The sequence below is a fragment of the Haliotis cracherodii genome, unplaced genomic scaffold (assembly GCF_022045235.1).
Source record: "Haliotis cracherodii isolate W230 unplaced genomic scaffold, xgHalCrac1.p SCAF_6, whole genome shotgun sequence".
NCBI classification, from domain to species: domain Eukaryota; kingdom Metazoa; phylum Mollusca; class Gastropoda; order Lepetellida; family Haliotidae; genus Haliotis; species Haliotis cracherodii.
In genome coordinates this window covers 57,417,896-57,441,642 of record NW_027266319.1, presented here as the reverse complement: position 1 = coordinate 57,441,642, position 23,747 = coordinate 57,417,896, and the positions used below count along the sequence as shown (strand labels likewise).

At 41.4% G+C, this 23,747-nt stretch overlaps 1 protein-coding gene across 1 annotated transcript; it reads right to left on the bottom strand.

Moving 5' to 3' along the window:
- Nucleotides 1-4,848: 4,848 nt before the first annotated feature.
- Nucleotides 4,849-23,533, bottom strand: LOC139445753 (F-box only protein 7-like). Its single transcript, XM_071226957.1, has 10 exons — nucleotides 23,338-23,533; nucleotides 19,456-20,014; nucleotides 18,071-18,209; nucleotides 16,370-16,459; nucleotides 15,989-16,078; nucleotides 15,473-15,525; nucleotides 11,284-11,407; nucleotides 8,033-8,070; nucleotides 5,749-5,926; nucleotides 4,849-5,123 (listed from the first exon to the last, which is right to left on the bottom strand). The coding sequence occupies exons 1-10, from the start codon at nucleotides 23,460-23,462 to the stop codon at nucleotides 4,915-4,917; spliced, it is 1,605 nt and encodes a 534-aa protein (XP_071083058.1). The 5' UTR covers nucleotides 23,463-23,533; the 3' UTR covers nucleotides 4,849-4,914.
- Between the last annotated feature and the right edge of the window lie 214 nt (nucleotides 23,534-23,747).

Below are 23,747 nucleotides of genomic sequence, written 5' to 3'. Positions count from 1 at the left end.
ATCTAATGTATAAAAAGATATCAAAGTTATACAATGTCACACATAGGATCTATAATGTTTTAACAACATCGCCGGTCATATTTATGGACGGACCGCTCTCATTTCAGAGCAGACAAGAGATTTAAAGACTCACATTTCTGAATCAAAACAATTGCAAATGGCGGCCAATGTCATCACCACCTATACTGTTGTCAAACTACGGCCATTTTCAGTTCTAATCTACGTACTAAACACTTTCAAATACAATAAATGCATTCTTAAATACCTTGAATATGCAGCCTTGTAAACATCTTGTCAGTAGAATATCTTGAAACGATGCTGTAGTCAACGAAATGCAGAGCGATAGGGAGCAAGAGCGATAGTAAATCTGTTAAAAACAGAAGGGACGTTGGCCGCGACAACGGTAACTACGTTACAGAGAATGAGGCGTCATCGTTCCATTTCCGGCAAGGCTAAACCTCTACAGTCGCATGCCATGGGTGTGTGCTGGTAATGACCGTTGGTTTTAACTGGGGACTGTTTGCTGGTGTGTAAAGCGCGATGTGTGTTTAAGGTTGGCGGAACGTCCGCGCTTATTGCTGTGGAAGGACAGGCTGCGCAAAACACCCGGGGAAATCCCCAACTAGCATCTCCACTGACACACTCGGAGAAATAGTCTGACATGAGTGGTCTCCCTTTGTTCATTGGTGGAAAAGAAGCTACTACCAGATGATGAATAAAACGTGTGAATGTGCCCTCCGCCGCGACATGGAGGGACTATTGTTAAGAGAGGCGCAGAACCACACTCACTCAAGTATTGACTGTGGAGACTTAAGAATGCATTTGTATATGTGCCAGGGTTCGATTCCCCACCAAGGTAGATCTACAATGTGTGAAATGCGTTTCTGGTGTCTCCTGTTGTAATATTGCAAGAATATTGTGAACTTTGAAATGAGCACCATTTCAAACACATCCTCTCATACAAAAACAATTACACCCAAACACATCTTCTTCGTCCATAAACACTTACACTAAATCACGCACGCAAAACAAATCTTCTCAAACATACACTCAATCATGCAAAGTACGTCATCTCACATGCAAATCGAAACAATAAATAAAACACAGCCTTTCATTTGCATGCATTATGATCAATCTTTAAGTGTGGCATGAGTACCCCATGTTTGCTGAAGGTAATGCACCCAAACCTGCAGTGCTATTTTTTAAGTGAATAATTATGTGAATTGTCTTTCGGATTTTCAAAATTTCTCTGCAATCTCAAGGCCAATGATGCTAAAACTCATATGATCCATGCACTGGAGTACAGTTTCTTTAAGTCACTCACAGGATTCCAATCCAATTTGTAAATTGACCTTCCCGTTTCCTTCTGCATTGTGAAATTCATATTATCCCACTAACAGGATCGGATGGTCAGGCTCGCTGACAAGGTTGATGCATGTCATCATATCCAAATTGCATGCTCATGATGTCAATCACTGGATTGTCTGGTCCAGACTCGATTATTTGCAGACTGCCGTCCTATAGCTGTAATATTGCTGAGTGCTGCGTTAAATAACAAACGAACAAAAACATTTGCATCCTAAACCATGCCAGCATTTACTGATCGTGGGTTCAAATCCTAGATTAGTATTGACTGTGATCCCAGGTTTGTAAGTTTGATACCCATGCTGTAGATTTCACCACCTGATAAATGTTTACAGCCCGCTTCCCATTGGGCTCTCCTCCCACCATCAACTGGTAAACCATCAATTACTGAACAATGTGCTGAGTGACCTAACCACCTCCAGCTGACAGAGCATCTGGTGGGAGAGGTGAAGGTCTGGCTCAATCAACAAGTTCCTCAAACCCAAAGAGGTTAAAAGTTGCTTCTTGCAGTTACCCACCTTGGCGCTAAACATTAAGGACTGATTAGCTTGTGTTAGTTTTCTGTTAGGTCTTAGTTAGGTATCCATGTAAACTGTGGTATGGTATCTCATTGGGTTAGCACTGCGGAAAACATATGCATCATTTTTGAAAGGAAGGGGTCCAAAATATCAAAATCTTCCCTCAGATAATTTTACTGCCCACAACATACATTTGGTTTAAAAAAAAGGGATGGGGGGGGGGGGGGTCTGGACCCCTGGACCCCCCTATGGAAAGCGATCTGTTTGATTGGCATTCTAGAAGTTGGTGATTAAGAAATCGTCCAACTTTATGGAGAACATGGTTTACTGCCTATAGCGACATTTCGATGTAGATTCTTACACCGTTATCAAGCTGGAGTGGTAAGAATCTACACCGAGATGACGCTGTATGCATAAACCAGAAGGTGTTATCCATAAAGTTGTATGGTTTCTTACTTGAACTCATTGTTCAACCCCATTTCACATCCCCTCACCACCTCTAAGCAGCTTAAACCTAACACATTCACTCACCTACTGCATGAACTGGAAGCAAAAAAGGAGAACTAGACTGTTTTATATTGAATTCATGTAGAAAGTTCTTGTATGAAAGACCGTCTCCGTGGTCTAGTGGTAGAGCGTCCGCCTGGAGAGAGGAAGGTCCGGGTTTTGATCTCCGGCCGCGTCATACCAAAAGACATTAAAAGATGGTACTTGTTGTTACCCTGTCTGGCGCTCGGCATTAAGGGGCTAAAACAAGGACTGGTTGGCTCGGAGTCAGTATATTGTGTCTGAGTGGGGTATTCATGTTAAACTGCGGCATGGTATCCAGTGAGCTAGCACTATAAATCGGCATCAGTCCGGTCTAGTACAAGCAGCCACACACACTCACACACGTGCATGCACGTCGCTATATAAGTGCAATAATCTTGGACGTTAAACCCAATTTCACCTCACCTTACCTTTAGTATGAAAATACATTTCTATCTAGACAAACATGACAAATGAACCTCTGAAGTTTTATGTTTTATTTATGTACAGGCACATGGACAAACAAATATGTCTGAACATGTTTCCATCAAATGTTGATTGGAAAAGCCAACCTATAGAAGAGACACAGTTCCTCAGTGACACAGACCAATATACACTGTACAGTTGAGACGTCCTCTTGGGTACTGGGTCGTGTTTGTCTCCTTGACATGTTACCTCAGCCTCTGACTGGGCTGGGGCGGTTGGGTAGCCTAGTGGTTAAAGCGTTCGCTCGTCACGCCGAAGACCCGGGTTCGATTCCGGACATGGGTACAATGTGTGAAGCCCATTTGTGGTGTCCCCTGCTGTGATATTGCTGGAATATTGCTAAAAGCGGCGTAAAACCATACTCACTCTGACTGGGCCAATCAACACAGAAGGCCATGGATCATCATTCACACACATCTACACACAAAGTGTTTTGGGACTGCATCAATTGTTAGCCATCCAGCCTGTTTGACACAAAATACAAATCACGCATCTGTAGATATACAAGAGAGTCCTGATAGGATACTGTTAAGCATAAAACAACTTAAAAAAAACTATCATAAAAATGAGTCAAACTTTTATCATAAAAGATTAACAAAAAGTGTCCATAAAACTTGCTTAGTGTAAATTAAGACTTTTCTTTTATTGTAATTGTGCTATTATAAGGGTAAATGCTATTTTCAGGGCATTATCATTTGCAAAAGCCTGAGGTCTTCCATTAACTGCCGGACGAAGGAGGGCAGTTGAAACGACCAGCTATAAAATGTCATAAAAGTTCAGCATAACATATCTTATGACACACAAAACAAAACCAGTCAATGATTGTGCAAAACAAAAATTGCAGTAATGAAACGAAAGTAGAACTAGCTGTCACCATGTTTTCCTACAGACAGATATTATTTTTGTTTTGTAAATTCAACTTTTAAAGCTTGTCCGCTGTTTGTGTGTGTTTTTTAAACAACTAAGCTGAAAGAATACTGACTGATAGCAAAAGACCCAAAATTACACTGACAGCCCTTTGAGTCTAAACGTCTAAACGTCCGAATAATGTCCTTCTTTTTACATAATTTGACATTATTTTTGTTAGATTTAGGTCATTAGAACAGGTCTTCTGCAACCCATTCTTGCCAAAGACTCTGCTTGTCATAAGAAGCGACTAATGGGATCGAGTGGTCAGGCTCGCTGACTTGGTTGATGCATGTCATTGTATTCCAATTGCATAGATTGATGATAATGATGTCAATCACTAGTCAAGACTTGATTATTTACAGACCGCCATCATATAGCTGGAATATTGCTGAGTGTGGCATAAACAAGAAACAATTAAACAAACATTAGATTTTATGTTAGCATAATGGACAGTTATTAGCTGAGCTTTCTAGACCAACAGAATTTTACTAGACTAGCTGCCAAAATCAACTTGTGACGTGTGACTCCCTCATCAGGACCTATCTCATTAAATTCATATCTTACCGCTAAACAAAGATCTGAGGACATCCCATTATGGGTCACGTCAGAAAGACCTATCGCGAACTTTGACCGATCAATGAAATGACTGACAAGAAATCGACATTAGCCAAATCTTGAGCTTTACGACACTAGTTTCAAACTGGCGACTATGCTTCGAAACATATTTTGACGTATTCTCGGTTAAAAATTTTAAAACTGATAAAAAGAACATTCAGGAATGGCTTACGGATGGCCTAGATTGTATGGATATAATCATAAAACCCGTAACAGTCGTTCGGAATACCCTCTGTTAGATATTTCGAGGTTGCATGACCAGAAAACACATTCCGTCTGTCACTTTCATGATCTGGTAAGCGACGCTCTGATCGGTTGGATGAAAGGTCGTTCTGATGTGACCGTAATTGGATGTCCTCAGATCTTTGTTTAGCGATAGTGAGAACTGAGATCTGATTTTAATGAGATTGTCATCAGGACCCTCTTGAAATTCAAAGCCCATACTGACAGGAACCAATTCATTTATCCTTGCATTTCAAATCTACTCAGCTCTTTAGAACATCCCAGGACCACCCCCGAATCCACCCATCCATCCTCTTCCCCTCCCCAACCCCCCGCCGCCACCCCGACCCCCTCTCCTCCCCCCTCTTGGACCGGGGAATATGTTGTGGTCAGGGAGGAGTCCAAAGGGGTCAAATCTCGGTTGGGGGAGTAGAGGCTGCAGTGGGTTCCGCCCTCGTCTCCCGAATGGATCAGGAACACCTGTTGAGCAGAACACATTGTTGAGTCTTAAGATTACTTGGATACTGTTATGCAATAAGCCAGTCTCATAAACTTGGTATCACGATCCAATTAATATGCAAAGAAAGTCACCGAGCATCGATGCAATGTCTGCTTGATCAGTACATTATTGGCTAACGCAATAAGTCTAGAAGGGCGGGGGGGGGGGGGGGGGGGGGGTGGTGGTGGGGTGGGGGGGGGGGGGTGGGGGGGGGGGGGGGGTTGGCGGCATATCATTTGGCACTACATGACAGGGGGGATTCACTCACACACTGAATTCATACACAGTTTTTAAATTGAGTAAAAATACTTACAAAACATTGATTATTTTAAGAAAGATATTTAAAGATAAAGAGATCATTAACCTTGGTGTTTTTGCATCGTCAATATCAATATAAGGAGAGAAAACTGTAGAAAGGCTTGCATAATATACAATTTTTATTTCTAAGACATGATATTGATGTTACGGAAACAAACTTGGTTAATAATCTCTATATAGTCAAAAAATATGCATTAAAATTTGATAATAACAATAATCATAATTTAAGTTTGCTTTGTCACAAGTAGGCAGAATCGTCTTCGATCTGGAATCTCAAAGGCTTCCTACCTTGGAAGGGAGGGTTGAGGTCGTAGTCCCCACCCACAATGCCCCCGTTGTAGGGAGCCACAGGGGCAAATGGGGGGTGGGGGCGCTGCTGCATCCACACCTGTCCTGGGGTCATAAACGTCATTTCTCGCATCGCCTTCCTCGCCTCTTTGCGACTCCGGTACTGTGCTTTGTACAGCTGGCAAATACACCACAGTCATAAACATGAACTTCAAGAAGGAGAAGAGACTAAAACATGGCTGAATCTGGCCATGATCACTAACCAGTGACAGAAACAAATGGCATTAGGACATTTCCATGATTTTATCAGATATTGATTCTTCTGTGTATTTACCAAGTTTGAATATGAACCGATCTGAAGCCTTCAAACAATGCAGTAGTTGTCTGTTCAAAGTTTGTTTTGTTTGTTTGTTGTTTAACGCTGCACTCAGCAATATTCCAGCTATATGACGGCGGTCTGTAAAATAATCAAGTCTGGACCAGACAATCCAGTGATTTACATCATGAGCATCGATCCATGCAATTGGGATCGATGACATGCATCAACCAAGTCAGCGAGCCTGACCGACCGATCCCGTTAGTCACCTTTTACGACAAGCATAGTCGCCTTTTACGGCAAGCATGGGTTGCTGAGGACCTATTCTACCCCGGAATCTCCACGGGTCCTGTTCAAAGTCCTGTATTAGTTATACCGTATTCATCTTTTAAAGCACCCTGCTCCAATTCGTGACCACTGACCAACTTTAAGACCAATCTACAAGTTACCTTTGCACGACATGACTGTATTTTCTTGTGCATGATAAGTCATATGTAACAGAAAGTACAGCTGTGTAGAAGGGTGTGTATCAGGTACACCCCTGTCAACTGCCATCATCTATAGCCATCATCACATATCACCGTGGTAAAATAGGTCTCCAGCAACTAAGGGTGAAACGATACACCGATATTCCGATGCATCGCGATACTTGACCCACGATACGATATACGATAAACGTGGGCCCATTTATCGATACGCCACGATACGGAACGCAAATCTCAAGTACAGCGTTTGCTCGCTATTGTGCCTTTCAATAAACCGCAAACTTGGTTATAGCGCGCGGTAACGCATGGCTCCCCAAAACGTACTTACATTTTTAATAAGCTCAGGTTTTACACCGACAGATGTTTTTCCCCATCTCATTAAACATTATCAGCTGATGCCCGCAAGCACATAACAATGGAAATACAAGTCAGCAAGTCCGAACTGAAGTACGCAATTCAATACCATTATTATACTATCTTGTTATTAAAACGTGTTCATTATATATCTGGACTTGTGTTTGTAGTATATTTTATTAATTTTACTCAAAATTTCATTTAATATTGTTTTCATTAAGTTAGGTGAAATCGTGTGTGAAGAGATACAGCAACCACGGTCAGATTACCGCTTTTGACGCATTGAAACGAACTTTAGTTGCTAGAGAATGCATACAAATATGAAAAAAGGCCCTACTTTGACTCGTCAAAGGTCATATTTGTGGCAATTTGGCTAATATATGTCAACATAACGTTTTCGCAATCGAAATCCATGTAGCACGGGAAGTCCCTAGGGTGACTGGTCAAATTGTTCCATACATGTACGTACAAATATCCTGTAACAGCAATCACCAGTACCAAAATGCTACACTTGTGGTTCTTATAATTTTAAATATATATATATAGTAAAAGCTGCGACTAAGGTAACACGATATTGAATATATTATTCCTGATAAAACAAAAAATTCAGATACAATTTCTTCGACCATTGCATCAAAATTCTTTGACGTTGTATCACTGGTGGAGCACATTAATTATTTTCTGGTGTTTGAACTTTGAATTGTTTTTAAGGAAAGTTAGAGAAAGTTCCACTTTGAAGCTGAACAACTTCAGTAGTCTTGTTATTATAAAATAATTTTGACTGTTCCAAAATCATGAAAGGTTCAAACTAGACATGCTTTAAGTCTTGTTTTTTTATCATTGCGTATCGAGATACGTATCGTATCGTGACCAGAATATCGCGATGCGTATCGTATCGTGACCTTCCTGTATCGTTGCAGCCCTACCAGCAACCCAAGCTTGCCGTAAAAGCCGTCTATACTTGTCGTAAGAAGGGACTAACGGGATCGGGTAGTCAGGCTGTTCCAGACTCCATTATTTACAGACCACTGTCATATAGCTGGAATATTGCTGAGTGTGGCGTTAAACAACAAACAAACAAACAAACAAATATCACATATAAACCTACCTTAGATCACAAATCACTTACCTCATACCAGTTCAAGGACAAGGAATTGTTCCCTCGGCCTGTAATGACAGAATGGCACTTATAAGTGAAAATCCCCGTCATACCTGGTGTTGCCTGTATCCATTCAGTACTGAACATGACGTCCGGAAAACAATGCCTATGCTCCCACTGTGTCTTCACTTGCACTGTGCCTACGCTCCTTCTCTGCCTACTCTCCCACTCCGCCTATGCTCCCACTGTGCCTACGCTCCCACTGCACCTACGCTCCCACTGTGCCTACAGTCCTACTGTGACTACGCTCCCTCTCTGCCTTTGCTCCCACTCCGCCTTTGCTCCCACTCCGCCTATGCTCCCACTCCGCCTATGCTCCCACTGCACCTACGCTCCCACTGTGCCTACACTCCTTCTCTGCCTACTCTCCCACTCCGCCTATGCTCCCACTCCGCCTATGCTCCCACTGTGCCTACGCTCCCACTGTGCCTACGCTCCTACTGTGCCTTTGCTCCCACTCCGCCTTTGCTCCCACTGCGCCTATGCTCCCACTCCGCCTATGCTCCCACTGCACCTACGCTCCCACTGTGCCTACACTCCTTCTCTGCCTACTCTCCCACTCCGCCTATGCTCCCACTCCGCCTATGCTCCCACTGTGCCTACGCTCCCTCTTTGCCTTTGCTCCCACTCCGCCTTTGCTCCCACTGCGCCTATGCTCCCACTCCGCCTATGCTCCCACTGCACCTACGCTCCCACTGTGCCTACACTCCTTCTCTGCCTACTCTCCCACTCCGCCTATGCTCCCACTCCGCCTTTGCTCCCACTGCGCCTATGCTCCCACTCTGCCTACGCTCCCACTGCGCCTATGCTCCCATTCCGCCTACGCTCCCACTCTGCCTACGCCCCCACTCTGCCTACGCTCCCACTGCGCCTATGCTCCCACTCTGCCTACGCTCCCACTGCGCCTATGCTCCCATTCCGCCTACGCTCCCACTCTGCCTACGTCCCCACTCTGCCTACGCTCCCACTTTGCCTACGCTCCCACTGCGCCTATGCTCCCATTCCGCCTACGCTCCCACTGCGCCTATGCTCCCACTCTGCCTATGCTCCCACTCTGCCTACGCTCCCACTGCGCCTAACCTACCACTCCGCCTTTGTTCCCACTGCGCCTATGCTCCCACTCTGCCTATGCTCCCACTGTGCCTACGCTCCCTCTCTGCCTACGGTCTCTCTCTGCCTACGCTCCCACTCCGCCCATTGCTCCCACTTCGCCTACGCTCCTGCTGTGCCTACGCTCCCACTGTGCCTATGCTCCTACGCTCCTTCTCTGCCTACGCTCCCTCTCTGCCTATGCTCCCACTCTGCCTATGCTCCCACTGCGCCTTTGCTCCCACTGCGCCTATGCTCCCACTCTGCCTACGCTCCCACTGCGCCTCGGTCCTACTGTGCCTACGCTCCTTCTCTGCCTACGCTCCCACTCTGCCTACGCTCCCACTGTGCCTATGCTCCTACTGTGCCTATGCTCCTTCTCTGCCTACGCTCCCTCTCTGCCTATGCTCCCACTGCGCCTTTGCTCCCACTCTGCCTACGCCCCCACTCTGCCTACGCTCCCACTGCGCCTATGCTCCCACTCCGCCTACACTCCCACTGCGCCTATGCTCCCATTCCGCCTACGCTCCCACTGCGCCTATGCTCCCACTCGCCCTATGCGCCCACTGTGCCTACGCTTTTTCTCTGCCTACACTTCAACTTTGCCAACAGTCCCATGTGATACGGTCTGATGTTAAAAAAATGGCTGCATGAATTATCATCACTGGGTACCTGTTTACTTCTTGCAAGAAGAAATGCTCACCAAAACAATGTAGCCACAATGGGAAATATAACAGAGGCACTTTGGGACTAAATGCAGAATGAGACGTAACCGACTTCACAAGCAACGACAAACACCAAGATACAGTGACACACAGCCAGGTCATGACTATCATCTTAAAATACAAAACATCACCTTCAACACTCAAACAAACAAGAAAAAAATAACTTGAAACAAATATTTACAATGCTTTTAAAATACACCATTCACGAGAAAATAATGTAATATATGACTTATTTTTAAAAATTCATTTTGGAAACAGGGACTGCTTCCAGTCTAATCCGCACATGAGTCGGCTCATACAACAATCCTGGGAAACTAAACCCCATTTCACCAATCCCACTACTAAACCAGTCTCAGATGAATGCTGCAGTTCTGCGATTGCCGAAAGATTTGCAGAAAATGTAACTTACCGCGGAATTGTCGAAAAAACGTAGAATTTGTCCTTTCAATTTTTTAACACCAATTTACATTATTTTCAAGCTTTTCTACTGAATTTTGCCCTCAAATGATCCCCAAACATTTAACATGCGATTCAAACGAATAAAATATGAATCCTACAATAAAACTAAATTTAAAATATATAATTGTCAATTTCAAACATTCTCGTGGTATTATGACTACATAAAGTTGACATGTTAAACCAAATCTGAAACGTCTAAATGCTAGAGACTCAAATTTGTAAAGAATACCAAATAAGTCGGTGTAATTGCAGTGGAAATGGTTATGTGTTTTACTGCAGAATTACCTGCAGAATTTTGATAATTTTACCGCAGAATTTGTCCAGAACAGCCAAACATATAAGGCCAGAGTATTGTTTAAACTTGGTTTATGAATCCACTGACTCCAATAAATAAAAATGTGAAATAAAAAGATAGATGAAAACCAGTTCTGTTTTTATTCAAATGACCAGAAATAGGTCAAATGCATTCTAGCTTTTCGACCCGCCGATCCAAATAGTCGAACAAAAATCCGCACAAAAAAAGAAAGAAAAAATGTCTTGCCTAAGCTTAAAGACTGTCCTAGTGCTACACTTGCTGTGCTCAATGAGGGCCAGTACCCCATGCTGTGTTCACACAACCAACACATGTATCACACACAGAAACATGTAACGTAACTGTCTTCTAACTGTGCTAGAATATATGAGAGCTTCACTTCGTGTTTCACTTCCCAGTGTTCTATTCATAATAAAGGCTTTCCTAACCAATAAGTCCTGAGTGGGGAAGTTGGTTTAAAGCCACTTTCAACCTTGAGGAAAGAAATGCAGGTCTTTGACGTTTAGAACGTTGGTGATATCCCCGACTGGGTATAGTGTTGAAAAGTTTAAATTTAATCTTTCTCGGGAAGCCTAGTATACTATCTGAGACACTAAGTGCTGTGGACAGGACAACAAAGAATATATGATACTCACTTCCAAAGTCGCGGAGGTAGCGCCGCCGCCAGACAGCCCTGTCTCTGGCAAGAGAATGAAAGTGATGACAGGTTCTGTCCATCTTTAGGACACTCGCACTGTCCAGGAAGCCAAGAATCTTCAACTAGGAGACAAAGGAAAAAACATTTTGACTGTACATTGCCGAGCGAAGTCCTGCTTGTGTGATGCTGACCATGCTTTCTGGCATCGACCACTATGAGTGAGTGAGTGAGTGAGTTGGGTTTAACGCCGCTTTTAACAGTATTCCAGTTATATCACGGCGTGTCAGCTTAATGTGGGAGGAAAGCCCGAAGTGATGCAGGTCTCAGACGTTTACCACTTCGGTGAAACCCACGAGCACAGGTATGGTGCTGACAAACCTAGAAACATAATCGGAGCGAACCGGGATTCAAACCCACAATCATAGGTTTCTGGCGTGCCCAAGGGATGCAACTCTGCACAGCGAATCGAGGCGCCTTAGACGACTGGGCAACCCGTGACACCAATGACCTTGACTGCAGGGAAACATTAAGTCATGTGTCTATTTACATGACCCTAAAGGGCGAGTAAACTGAAAAAAAGACAGCGAATTTGTTGTGAATATCAATTATCCTAGACACATTTAGTCAATTTCCAAATGACAAAAGATCATAATATACATACAAAGTATTTAAATGTCAAAGTTAAAGTGCTGAAATCCCATGCTCCATAATCGGCTTCTAAAAACTATTTGGGGGCGTGGCCTAAAGCTCTCTGCACAGCGGTGCAAGACAAATATTTTTACTGGCTGATATGTTAATCCCATTTATCTATCTTCTGATTTTAACCAGCTGTACACAACTGTTTCTGCTATTACTGTTAATCCTACAAACATAACAGTGAGTGAGTGAGTGAGTTGGGTCTTCATTGCTGCTTTTAACAATATTCCAGTTATTTAAGAATTGACCTTCACTTTGTGTGAGTTCACTGGAGTATGAACCTTCATAGAGTGAAGGCCCTTTTTATCACAATTTCTTACCTCAAATGATGTAGGCCAAAATCTAAACACAATTTTATTTAGTATGTGTGACTTCATGTTTACACTGACAGCCAAACAACAACCAGCTATATCGCGGAGTAAAATAGTTCCTCAAAAAGAGAGGCGACATGGGCGCATGGATACACAACTTGCTCTTCAGAAACATCTTACACAGCACATGTGTTCAAATCATATCCTCATTAGATGAGAAAGGTCTGTAAAGAACTACTTAGTCAGTCAGAATGACAGCGCGTCGTAATACATTTACATCAAGTACAAGACATCAAAATGGCCGACACGATAAACGTGACGGGAGAGATATCCGAAGTTGTTAATGAACATGTGGCGGTTACATGTGTTAGTCATCATTGATCAACTGGCCGATCATTGAAAGGTGAATAAAGAAGCGTCACACAGATACTAAGGTAAATTCATAGGTTGCTGGAGACGGTCAATGTCAGCCTAGGCATGGATTGAGTCGATACCACGATAGTTTAGATGTGCATTTCTTCATTTGTTCATTAGGATGGGCCGCAGAGATGATATTCGTGAACAATCATGCAGTCACACTCTCTGACATTTCTCAATGTATACTGAAACGCTGAGACCAAGAATAAAGGTTCTAAATGATCAGAAAGAACGCTTATGCATGTTTTCGTGCAAGGGAATTCCCATGGGTTTCCCCAGGAATGTGGAAGTAGTCTGTCAGTGTTTACGTCATTTCAAGAACACCATCTCGTGAAAAATGTATGAACGTCAAATTGTGTCGTTCATACACTTATGAACATCAATTTTGCGGTCACGTGACCGGCCCCTCGTCTAATGGAAAAGCTGTATATCGTGTAAACTTCAAATTAAAAAATTATATCGTGGTGTGTCCGCTTAATGTAGGAGGAAGGCCCGAAGTTATGCAGGTCTCAGATGTTGCATAAGCATGACAATTACAGAGGAACCAGGATTATCCAAATAGTAGCGCTCCCACTGAAATCTCCTGGTTTAATTAATTGCATTTCATAAAAATCAAATCTTAGTTCTCACTACAACACTAAGATCTGAAGACATCCTATTACATGTAACGTCAGAACAACCTTTCACAAACTTTAATCAACCAATGAAATTACGAACAAGAAGAGCTTTACAGCACTGGTTTGAAACTGGCGATATCCATTCCCGATAACTCTTTGAAAAATACCAATTCAAATTGTAATAACTGAAGAAAAAAAAAATCTAGAATGTTTAATAGATGTCCGAGATTGTATGGCAGTACTTCCCATGCTATGGAAAGTCTCTTAAATTTAGTTCGGAATACCCCATGTTAATATTTCGAGGTTGAATGATCAGAAAACACATTCTGACTGTCACTTTCCTGATCTGGTAAGCGACCCTCTGATTGGTCAGATGAAAGGTCGTTCTGAAGTGACCCGTAATAGCATGTCCTCAGTTCTTTGTTCAGCGGTAACACAAACTAAAATCTCATTAAAATTTTGAATTGTGGTTTATACAGAGTAATGTCACTCTGTATACAAGTGAGCACCCCTAACAGTATTTGAAAAAATGTTTTTCTGGTTTCGCACCATACTCATCAATATTCCAGCTATGTGATGGTAGCCTGTATATAATCGTGTCTGAACCAGACAATCCAGTGATTGATATTATGAGCAACAATCCATGCCATCAGGGTACGATGACACGCTATAAATCTAGTCTATCATCAAGTCTGACCATCCGTTCCATTAAGTCACCTCCTATGTGACTGGGGGTCATATGATCGGGTGGTAACCTAGTTGGCTGAAGATTTGGGTTTGATTCCCTACACTGTTTGAATCCCATTTCAGGTGTCCACCTGCAATGATATTGCTGGACAATCGCTAAAAGCAGTATGACTGTACTCATTCTTTCTGGATGGTACAAGTTTTAAGGATCAAGGACTTGTGAGTTTGAGAAAGGACTTTGTGAGAAGTATCCTAACTATGTTTTGTGAAAATATTGAAATACGAATGAACACATCTAGAAATTTGGCTATAGATTTAGTGACATAATCATTATGACAATTATTATAAAAAACAATAATAATAACAATAACCTACCATGTAAATGTATGACTGACCAATGTTTGTCAAAAGGTAATTGTTTAACATGCATCTATTTGGGGAAAAAGAGTGGCTTTTCGTGAAATCCTAAATATATCCTGCAAGTATACATTTTGCAGCTATATAGAAAGATATTATGGTTACCTTTACAAAACACAGAAGATGGAGATTGTGAAGAGTAATACAAACAAATATCATTTTCAGAAAGCAGTTGTTCAATACAGTCGTGCCTCGTTTATACGGACACTTGCGTCATTTCACAATTCGTCCGTATAAACGAATTTCCGTATAACTGAAACCAGCTTTTTACTGGAAGAGTTACTTCCCTTCACTTATGTAACTCATGACAGATGACAGAGCAAACAGATACATCCACTCAATCTTTATCCATACACGTTTCAAAAAGTCTGTCATTGAAGTTTGAACTTTACCACATTTTGAGGTTTGAATTTTAAACAATAATTCCAAATTGTCCAGATCGCCTGTGTTCTCGTAATAGGTAATCAAGGTCTCTATACAAGCCACGAACTTGTGCTTGGGGATTACATGTACAATAAACAAGCTGGTCTCAAATGTAACTCCGTGTCACTTGGTTAATTGACTTGTCACGAATCAAAGGATTACCACCAGCGGAAGGATTACCACCAGAGGAAGGATTACCACCAGCGGAAGTGTATTGTCCGGGTAAGTGAGACAATTTTGTGTGCATTTCAGTGTTTTGTGTATGAAAATGACCGTCCGGTTCCGGACACTGAATTTCCGTATATACGGGTAAATTTATATAGTAATTATTTCGTTTTGAATGAAAATCGTCGGGGAACCAAGGTTTCCGGATATCTGAAGTCCGTATAAGCGGGGCACGACTGTATATATATTCACTGGGTATAAATTATTCAACAGTATGACATGAAACTTCACTTGTAGCTTACAATGATCTCACCTTACAACAGGAGATACAGTGCACAACTTAAATGTTTGAGGTTTCAATTTGATAATCCAAGTGCACAATATCAAGGATTAGATTATGCCACCGCTTGACACCCTACCAATCATGGCATAACAGTGTGACCTTGACTCTCACCTTCAGTTCATGTGTCAAGGACAGGAGGTTTATCCCATCAGGGTACCCCAACACTGCAAAATACATCATCTTGTTACACACGAGACTTATAGTAAACACTGACTCTATGTGGTGATTGTGACATTTCTAATAACGTGTAGGATTTCTCAAGCCTTTGTTATTTTGATCAAGTGTGTGAGTGAGTGAGTGAGTGAGTGAGTGTGAGTGAGTGTGAGTGAGTGTGAGTGTGAGTGTGAGTGAGTGAGTGAGAGCAAAGAATTACACTCATCACAAGAAATTATTTCGAAATATGTGCTGCAGCATTTAGAGTATTTTTTAATTTAATTTTCTTGCCAAATATTTTTTTATCTCACTAAGTGACCAGAACAAGTTGATATCTTATTGAGTGGCAAAAGTGAAAATGTTACAAAGTGTGAATTCACTTGCATGAGATATCAATTTTTACTTTTTTCAGAATATACAGTATTCCATCACTAAACATATAATCAAGTGAAATATACGACATGACACAATCACCTGTCCTCATGTCTTTCAGCAGCGGCAGACAGACATGGTTCTTCACGCTACGGGAGATCAGCTTCAGGTTCTTGTAGCACTTGGCTGGCCCTGCACACAGAAACATAACTACAGGGAATCTCCATACAGTGCAATCTGTGGTCTTCCTGTTTCATCAGCTGCTTTACAGATCTATTTCTGTATGTTCTCTCATCATGGTGATAAACATGATAAAAAATCATTAAGGCTTAAAAAACTATAAGAATTGCTTCTCAAGCAATGTTTTTTAGTGCGGGCGGACGGAGTCTTTTCCTTCTTTTGGCAGTCTCAAACAAAGACCATCATGAGTCATATGTACAGTGTGCTCCAACAAAGGCAACTTGTATCTACAAGAATCATTACCATGTTGTGTGTCTCCTGTGAAATACTCGCTGGGCCTCAGGATCACTTTGTACGAGCAGGAATCATCAACCTCATTGCCAACAATGTAACCTGCAGGAAGATTCAAGTGAGAATAAGCATTGAGTGCTGAAGTGGTAAATAATTAAGCACGATTTTACATTTTCTAATGGTACAAATGGAAGAAATGGCAGAGACCTCTGTTGTGACCCCAGTGAATTTGAAGAACTGGCATTGTCCAATATGTTGTTTGTTGCTTAACGCCTTTCAGCAATATTCCAGCTATATGACGGCGGACTGTAAATAATCAAGTCTGGACCAGACAATCCAGTGAAACTGCGATACGATGACGTGCATCAACCAAACAAACATGCTAAGAGCATGAAGAGACTAATCAGTAACCAAACAAACACACTAAGAGCATGAGAGACTAATCAGTAACCAAACAAACACGCTAAGAGCATGAAGAGACTAATCAGCAACCAAACAAACACGCTAAGAGCATGAAGAGACTAATCAGCAACCAAACAAACACGCTAAGAGCATCAAGAGAATAATCAGCAACCAAACAAACACGCTAAGAGCATCAAGAGAATAATCAGCAACCAAACAAACACGCTAAGAGCATCAAGAGACTAATCAGCAACCAAACAAACACGCTAAGAGCATGAAGAGACTAATCAGCAACCAAACAAACATGCTAAGAGCATCAAGAGAATAATCAGTCTTGTTGATAGTGAGAACCATGTCGACAGTACATGATGGCAACAATCAAAGCTCTGTAAATCATTATCTACAGTCACATCACCAACTCTCACGTCAACAACAACGATGTCGCTTTCGCTTATATCGCACACAGTTTACTACACATAAGTATTGCTTTGTACATGTCGTATGGAAATTAGATAAACTCGCATATTTTGATCCATATTTACATGATGATTAATAAGGGTGTTCATTGCCTGACTTCAAACTTTAGGCTCTGAATATTTTACTAGAAAGACATAGAGATTGATATACGAGCATGTGTGTCATACTGACTTTACGAAACAAAGAGTCAGAATTCTTGTATTTCCTGAGGGAGAGTACTACACAAATTCTTCCACGAGTTTGTAAAATCAATATGACACATATGTGAGTGTAATAATTCATTTATTACCAATTATCATGATTATTTCTTAATTGTTTTGTGCTCCCCCTTAGAAAAATGCACTGATCATGACCGCTGTCTTAGTGAGTTGGGTTTAACGGCGCTTTTGACAGTATTCCAGTTATATCGTAGCGTGTCAGCTTAATGTGGGAGGAAAGCCTGAAGTGATGCAGGTCTCAAACGTTTACCACTTCGGTGAAACCCACGAGCACTGGTATGGTGCTCACAAACCTAGAAACATAACCGGGGCGACCGCCGTCTTAGAAAACTTTAGCTGTCGAATGTCATCAACAATCTTCATCTTCGTGATACCAGCGTGTCCACTTGCCTGTATCAAAGCCTGGAAGCTTGACTGTGATAAATGGGCTAGTGGATGCTCAGCTATGATGCTGTTGCTATGACCTCAGAATAAGATTTGAATGACGCCATTAATGCCGTGTTGATGACGTCAACAATACACTGGTGAGCGTGGAGTGATATTTGCACGAGTGAAGATACAATTTTTATGAACTCTGTTATTTCTAGCCCGATGGGCAATAAAAGTATTGACCTACCGTGTACAATGAGAAATGACCCCATCACTACTCCTGTCACTGCGCTGACCACACCGTCAGACTCTGGGAGACGGTACCTGGTGTTGTAGAGCGCTGGCTGCCTCCAGTTGTCTGGCATTGAACTACCGCTGTCATCACCCTGAAACATCACAAGCTGGACACTTCAGAACCACTGACAATACATGTATGTTATGTTATTAAGTTTACTAAAGAATTATTTATTAAAGAATCAAGTATGATAAGGGCCCTTTTTTACTTCAAAATATTTTGATGCACATTATCGAACATGCTCAAGTTTTGGACTTGCATGATCAAGTAGGTGCATATGGTTAAAATGAGTGAAAAAGCAGGGCTGATTTTCTGAACTTTATCTGACTATGAGCATAACAAGCTCATCTCAACATAATTATTATTTGATGTTTTTGTTTCATCTTTATCTACAGGGCGGTCGGGTAGCCTAGTGGTTAAAGCGTTAGCTCGTCACGCCGAAGACCCGGGTTCGATTCCCGACATGGGTACAATGTGTGAAGCCCATTTCTGGTGTACCCCAGCGTGATATGGCTGGAATATTGCTAAAAGCGGCGTAAAATCCGACTCACTCACTCACTCACTTTATCTACATCTCCTTGGAAATCAACTTGGGTCAAAGACTTGCTCAAGTACAAATATTAGAAAATCTCCAGCCGAAAACTCAAAAGGGTTTGACACATTTCAGCTGTATTTGGTGTTGTCCAAAAATAACACACGTGTTGAAAAGACGTCTTATTCTTATTCTCAATTATATGAACACATATGGTAACCTGATAACTTCATAATGATTTCTAAAATCTTCACTATACATGACAAGGGCTCGAGGGTCCTTATTTTACCTTATCCTTATATTGTAAGCCCAAACCCCCAATTGCAACCGGTGAACTTTTCCAAGGAGCAGTGAAATGAAGGCAATTAATGAGTCATGAAATGAATAGTGACTGAGTTTGGTTTAACGCCGCTTTTAACAGTATTCCAGTCATATCACGGCGTGTCAGATTAATGTGGGAGGAAAGCCCGAAGTGATGCAGGTCTTAGACACTTAACATGTGAAACCCACGACAACAGGTATAGTGGCGATAAACCTCGACACATTGTGAGGGTGAAGTTGGGTTTTGGAACCCACTATCATAGGTTCCTTGCACACACAAGGGATGCGACTCTGCACGGCAAACTGCTGTTCCTTAGACAACTGCTTTTCTTTTTTACAGTGTAAAATACATTGACTGAATTTAAATAGACAGAAATTTTCCTATCCAAGAACAGAAGACCCTACAAGTTTCCAAGAAACATGACAAATGGCTGGCTACATTACCCCCAAACTGTTAGCGTAGCAGTTAGACTGGTTGCTGTACCTGAGTGGGTTTGAATCCTGCCTCCAACATTAAAGTGTGTATCACAACCCACAAGAAGTCATTCTGATCTCCACATTGAACAGACTCATATAAGTGAGCCAGTAAGACTGGAACGTCATCAGTCGTTGACTCACAACACTGTAGTGGCTCGCTTAAGCACCGATTCACAACTGGATCATTCTCCACAGGAAGCATATCACTGCTTCCTCCCATATTGCTGCTTCCTTCCATGGGATCATCTGCAACTGAAGCATCCAGAACTTCAGATCTTTGGTCTACGCTTGTAGATGAAGCAGACATATCTGATCTTGAATCCACATTAGAGGCACTGGTGAATAGTGTACTGGTATGACTGGTGGCTGGAGTGACCTCCCTTGGTTGACTGGTAGGAGTAACCTCCCTTGGTTGGCTTGTAGGAGTAACCTCCCTTGGCTGACTGGCCAAAGCTCCTTCCTCCACCAAGACATGGATGAGATCTCCTGACACAATACCAAAGTCATCTAGAACTGTTTCGTCACCTTCTAGAATGTCTTTCTTGTTCAAACTTAGGGCAAAAGATCTGTGGGAAAAAACCAAGAACATGTTCTTGTCATGCTTGTTGTAAGATCTGACAAATAACAGGTACACATACCGTATTCGACGTAATAAGCGCCCCGCTCTAATAAGCGCCCACGCGCGATATTTGCTAATATATTGGCTAGTGAACAATCCCAATTAGCACCCCTTCCGATTGATCAATGTACACCTATTTATTCGTGTATAATACGCACTCGTGTGTAATATGCACCCTCAATTATGGGGAATTAAATTCTGGAAAAATATATCTGTCGAATATAAACATTTCGGGCTTTCAGCATAAACCATGAAATTTATCTTTCAACGCTGTTTTTTTCACCAAAATAATATTCTAATAAGAGCCCCCTATTTCTACTTTTGAGAGCGCCCTGGGCGCTTATTACGTCGAATACGGTATTTGAACTGATCACACATGATCATACATAAGTCAGTGAGTGAGGTAGAATTTAACATCACATCAGCATTTTTTTACCAAGTCGATATTTTCACAAATGAGTCTTGAATGCAAAGTCTTTTTAAAACAAATTTTTCAAACACAACGTTTCGGAGTGTATGCTTACTCCTTCATCAGGTATGATGAAACATACTCCGAAATGTTGTGTTCCTCATAATAAAGAAGTTGACATCCATAAATTCTCTTCCTTATCATTTATACAGTTTAAAACATGTTCTATTGGACATGTTGGATAACATAATAACAATATAGGCTTTGGATAAAAGAAATAATTGTCTTGGTTCTGAGGCACAGCACGCATCATCATAAAATCTGCCGCATGTTTTGTTTTTATTTCTATATTTAAAAAAACCAAAACAAATCCTAATACTTAAAAACAATGTGATCCAATATAGCACACAGTTACTTCCCTTTACATGCACACTGTTTTACTGTGCATCTCATGTTATAGTCATGGCAGCAATAGGAGTTTGTATGCTTCTTTCTGAGAGTGGCCCTTTCCTAGGTTGATTCTACACGACTGTTTATTTGAGTGCATACTAGTTTGAATAAGCAAAAAAAAAAAAAGAAGCCACTGCCTGCCTGCACTATATTTTCAAAAGTCATTACCTGAGAACCAATTCTTTTATTTTTTTTAAGCCTTATTTACCTTGTATTTGCATTATTTTTATTTATTTTTATCTACTTCTAATCGATGCTAATCTGATAATGTAACCCCTTGAACATGGTAAACATATACTGTAAACTGTACATAGACAAAGGATTTGTTTGTTTGTTCCTCTTACCTTTGTGCCCCCTCCGTGGACGATGTCAACTTTAACACTTAACATGATACTTCCTTAAACAACTGTTTCCTGTTTCCAGGGAATAAAAATAACAAACAGCAGATATTGTTGGGTACAGGGTATTCGTTTCTGTGGACGGTATTTGCATTTAATAGATCATTCCCAATTTTGAGTTATTTTGCAATTCATCGTTCTCATTTGGAGCCAAACTGACTGTATATATGTTATCATCACACTCAGTACACCTTGAGATCACAAGGCAAGGGAGGTAACCCATGTTGTCTTTTCAATATGGTGGAAATATTCTAAACTTTCAGACCCATTTTCTTTGTTAAAGGCAATAAACTTGAAATGTACAAAAATTGGAAGTGTTCTATGTAAATCTCTTATGTTTTTTCTTACATTAGTACTTTTCTCATTTAAAAGATGGATCTTATCTTGAAAATGTCAACCAGCAAGGTAATGATTTGATTGGTTTATCTGGGTCCTCTGATGACATATCTCAATGAATTGTAACATAATTGGCTGAAAACAAAACTTGGGGATATTTTGTAGATAAACAAAGTGTTACATGACGATTGTGTTCCAAGCCTGTGGCAAACAAGAGAGTGGCGGTCAAAATGACAAATGCCCAGTAATCTGAGTGCAGCATTGAATTGTTTGTTTGTGTGTTTTTTAACATATACAGCAATATTCCAGATGTATGACATTCATCAACCAAGTCTCCCGAGTCTGACCACCCGATTCCGTTAGTCGCCTCTTAGGACAAGCATAGTCGCCTCTCACGACAAGCATGGGTTGCTGAAGACATATCCTAACCCGGATCTTCATGGGTAGAGTGCAGCATTTAAATATAGTGTTGCATTCGGATCTATACAAGAAGGTGCTGAGCTGCCCTTACAAGTTAGTAGCAGCCCCCAAGGAATGAGGCAATTTTGTTCCCAAATTGTTCTTGATTTAGCTTCTAATTAAAATGATTAACATTATCATGATTATTTTAGCATTCTAAAGTCACTTTACTATCACTTTCCTATCAAAACAATACAATTAACATAGGTTTAACCAATTAACTGGTCCCAATATTTGGATAACAGTGAGTGAGTGAGTTGGGTTTAATGCCGCTTTTAACATTATCCCAGCTATATAATGGCGTGCCAGCTTAATGTGGGAGGAAAGCCTTAAGTGATGCAGGTCTCAGACATTTACCACTTCAAGAATGGGTATGGTGCTGACAAACCTAGAAACATAATCAGGGTGAACCTGGCTACAAACCTACAATCATAGGTTTCTGGCGTGCCCAAAGGACGCAACTCTGCACAGTGAATTGCGGCGCCTTAGATGACTGGGCCAACTGTGCCCCCATTTGGATAAGAAGTTCTTTGTGGAGACCATCCAACTGGACTGTTTATGGCATATAAATCACGACTAACAATTCATGACCTTGAAGGATGGCACAGAAGGATCAATCAGCGAACAGGACGACATTATCTACCCTTCCTAAAGGCAGAAGCTGTCCTCCTTCCCTACAGCGAAGCCTCGTAACTGATGGCTCGACCATAGATCACTGGGAGGAGCTTATGTACACTTGACGATCCCTGACGTCACAGGGCATTGTTTCACCGGTATGACTGGCAACAAAATACCACAAATTACGGCATAGCGTATTGTCACGTGTTTGAAATGTTTGTGGTACTGTATTCTTAAGGTAGGCCAACGTTAAAATAAATATAATTATATACTGAAATACATAATGTTTTATTTTCTTGGGTACAAAATCACCTAGGATTTGAGGTAGAAAATCAGCTAGGATTTGGGGTAAAAAATCACATTCATCCGCCACCTATCACTCATCCCGACGAACTCTGTCATTCACCGTATCACCCTTCAATACAGATAGGCCTATAGATCATGATAGATCAAATAATAGTTTATGAAAAGTTCATTGCTAATGTAGATATATGCTGCTAGTCGTGGCTTTGTTTAAGACTTGATTGTCAATGCTAGATATGTGTCTTGTTTCAATGACAATGTCATATGATATTTCTGGCTATAATTCACAACACTTACACATGACATAAACCTAGTTCTGATGTGATTGTCTGCTTCAGCACGGCAAATGTAACGTCCTTCGCACCGCCGTCACCTAAACTGACTGTCTTTGTCACGCCCTGTATCCTAACTCGCAATTTCATCTTGTTTCTTTTCTGTTGACATGTGGGTTTGTTTGCAAATAACTAAACTTCCGGCATTGTTTTCTAACTGGTATCTCTCTCCGAATGCGCGATCTTTAACAGAAAGGAGCCCAGTCTGGTAACATTACAAACTCACGAATGAAAGAGTGGTCAAGGGGAAATAAGCGTGTGTCATGTCGGTATACTTCTTTTAGGTACTAATGTATCTTACATGTCCTGTTCATATGAAAACCCCTAGACTGCACTGCCACCTGTTTCAATTACAAATGTTTCTATATTATTTGT

Coding starts and splice junctions, on each gene's coding strand:
- LOC139445753 (XM_071226957.1), bottom strand. CDS start 23,462: ATGAAATTGCGAGTTAGGATACAGGGCGTGACAAAGACAGTCAGTTTA. Junction 20,015..23,337: donor GAACTAGGTTTATGTCATGT/GTAAGTGTTGTG, acceptor TTTTTCCCACAG/ATCTTTTGCCCTAAGTTTGA. Junction 15,526..15,988: donor GCTGAAAGACATGAGGACAG/GTGATTGTGTCA, acceptor TGTATTTTGCAG/TGTTGGGGTACCCTGATGGG.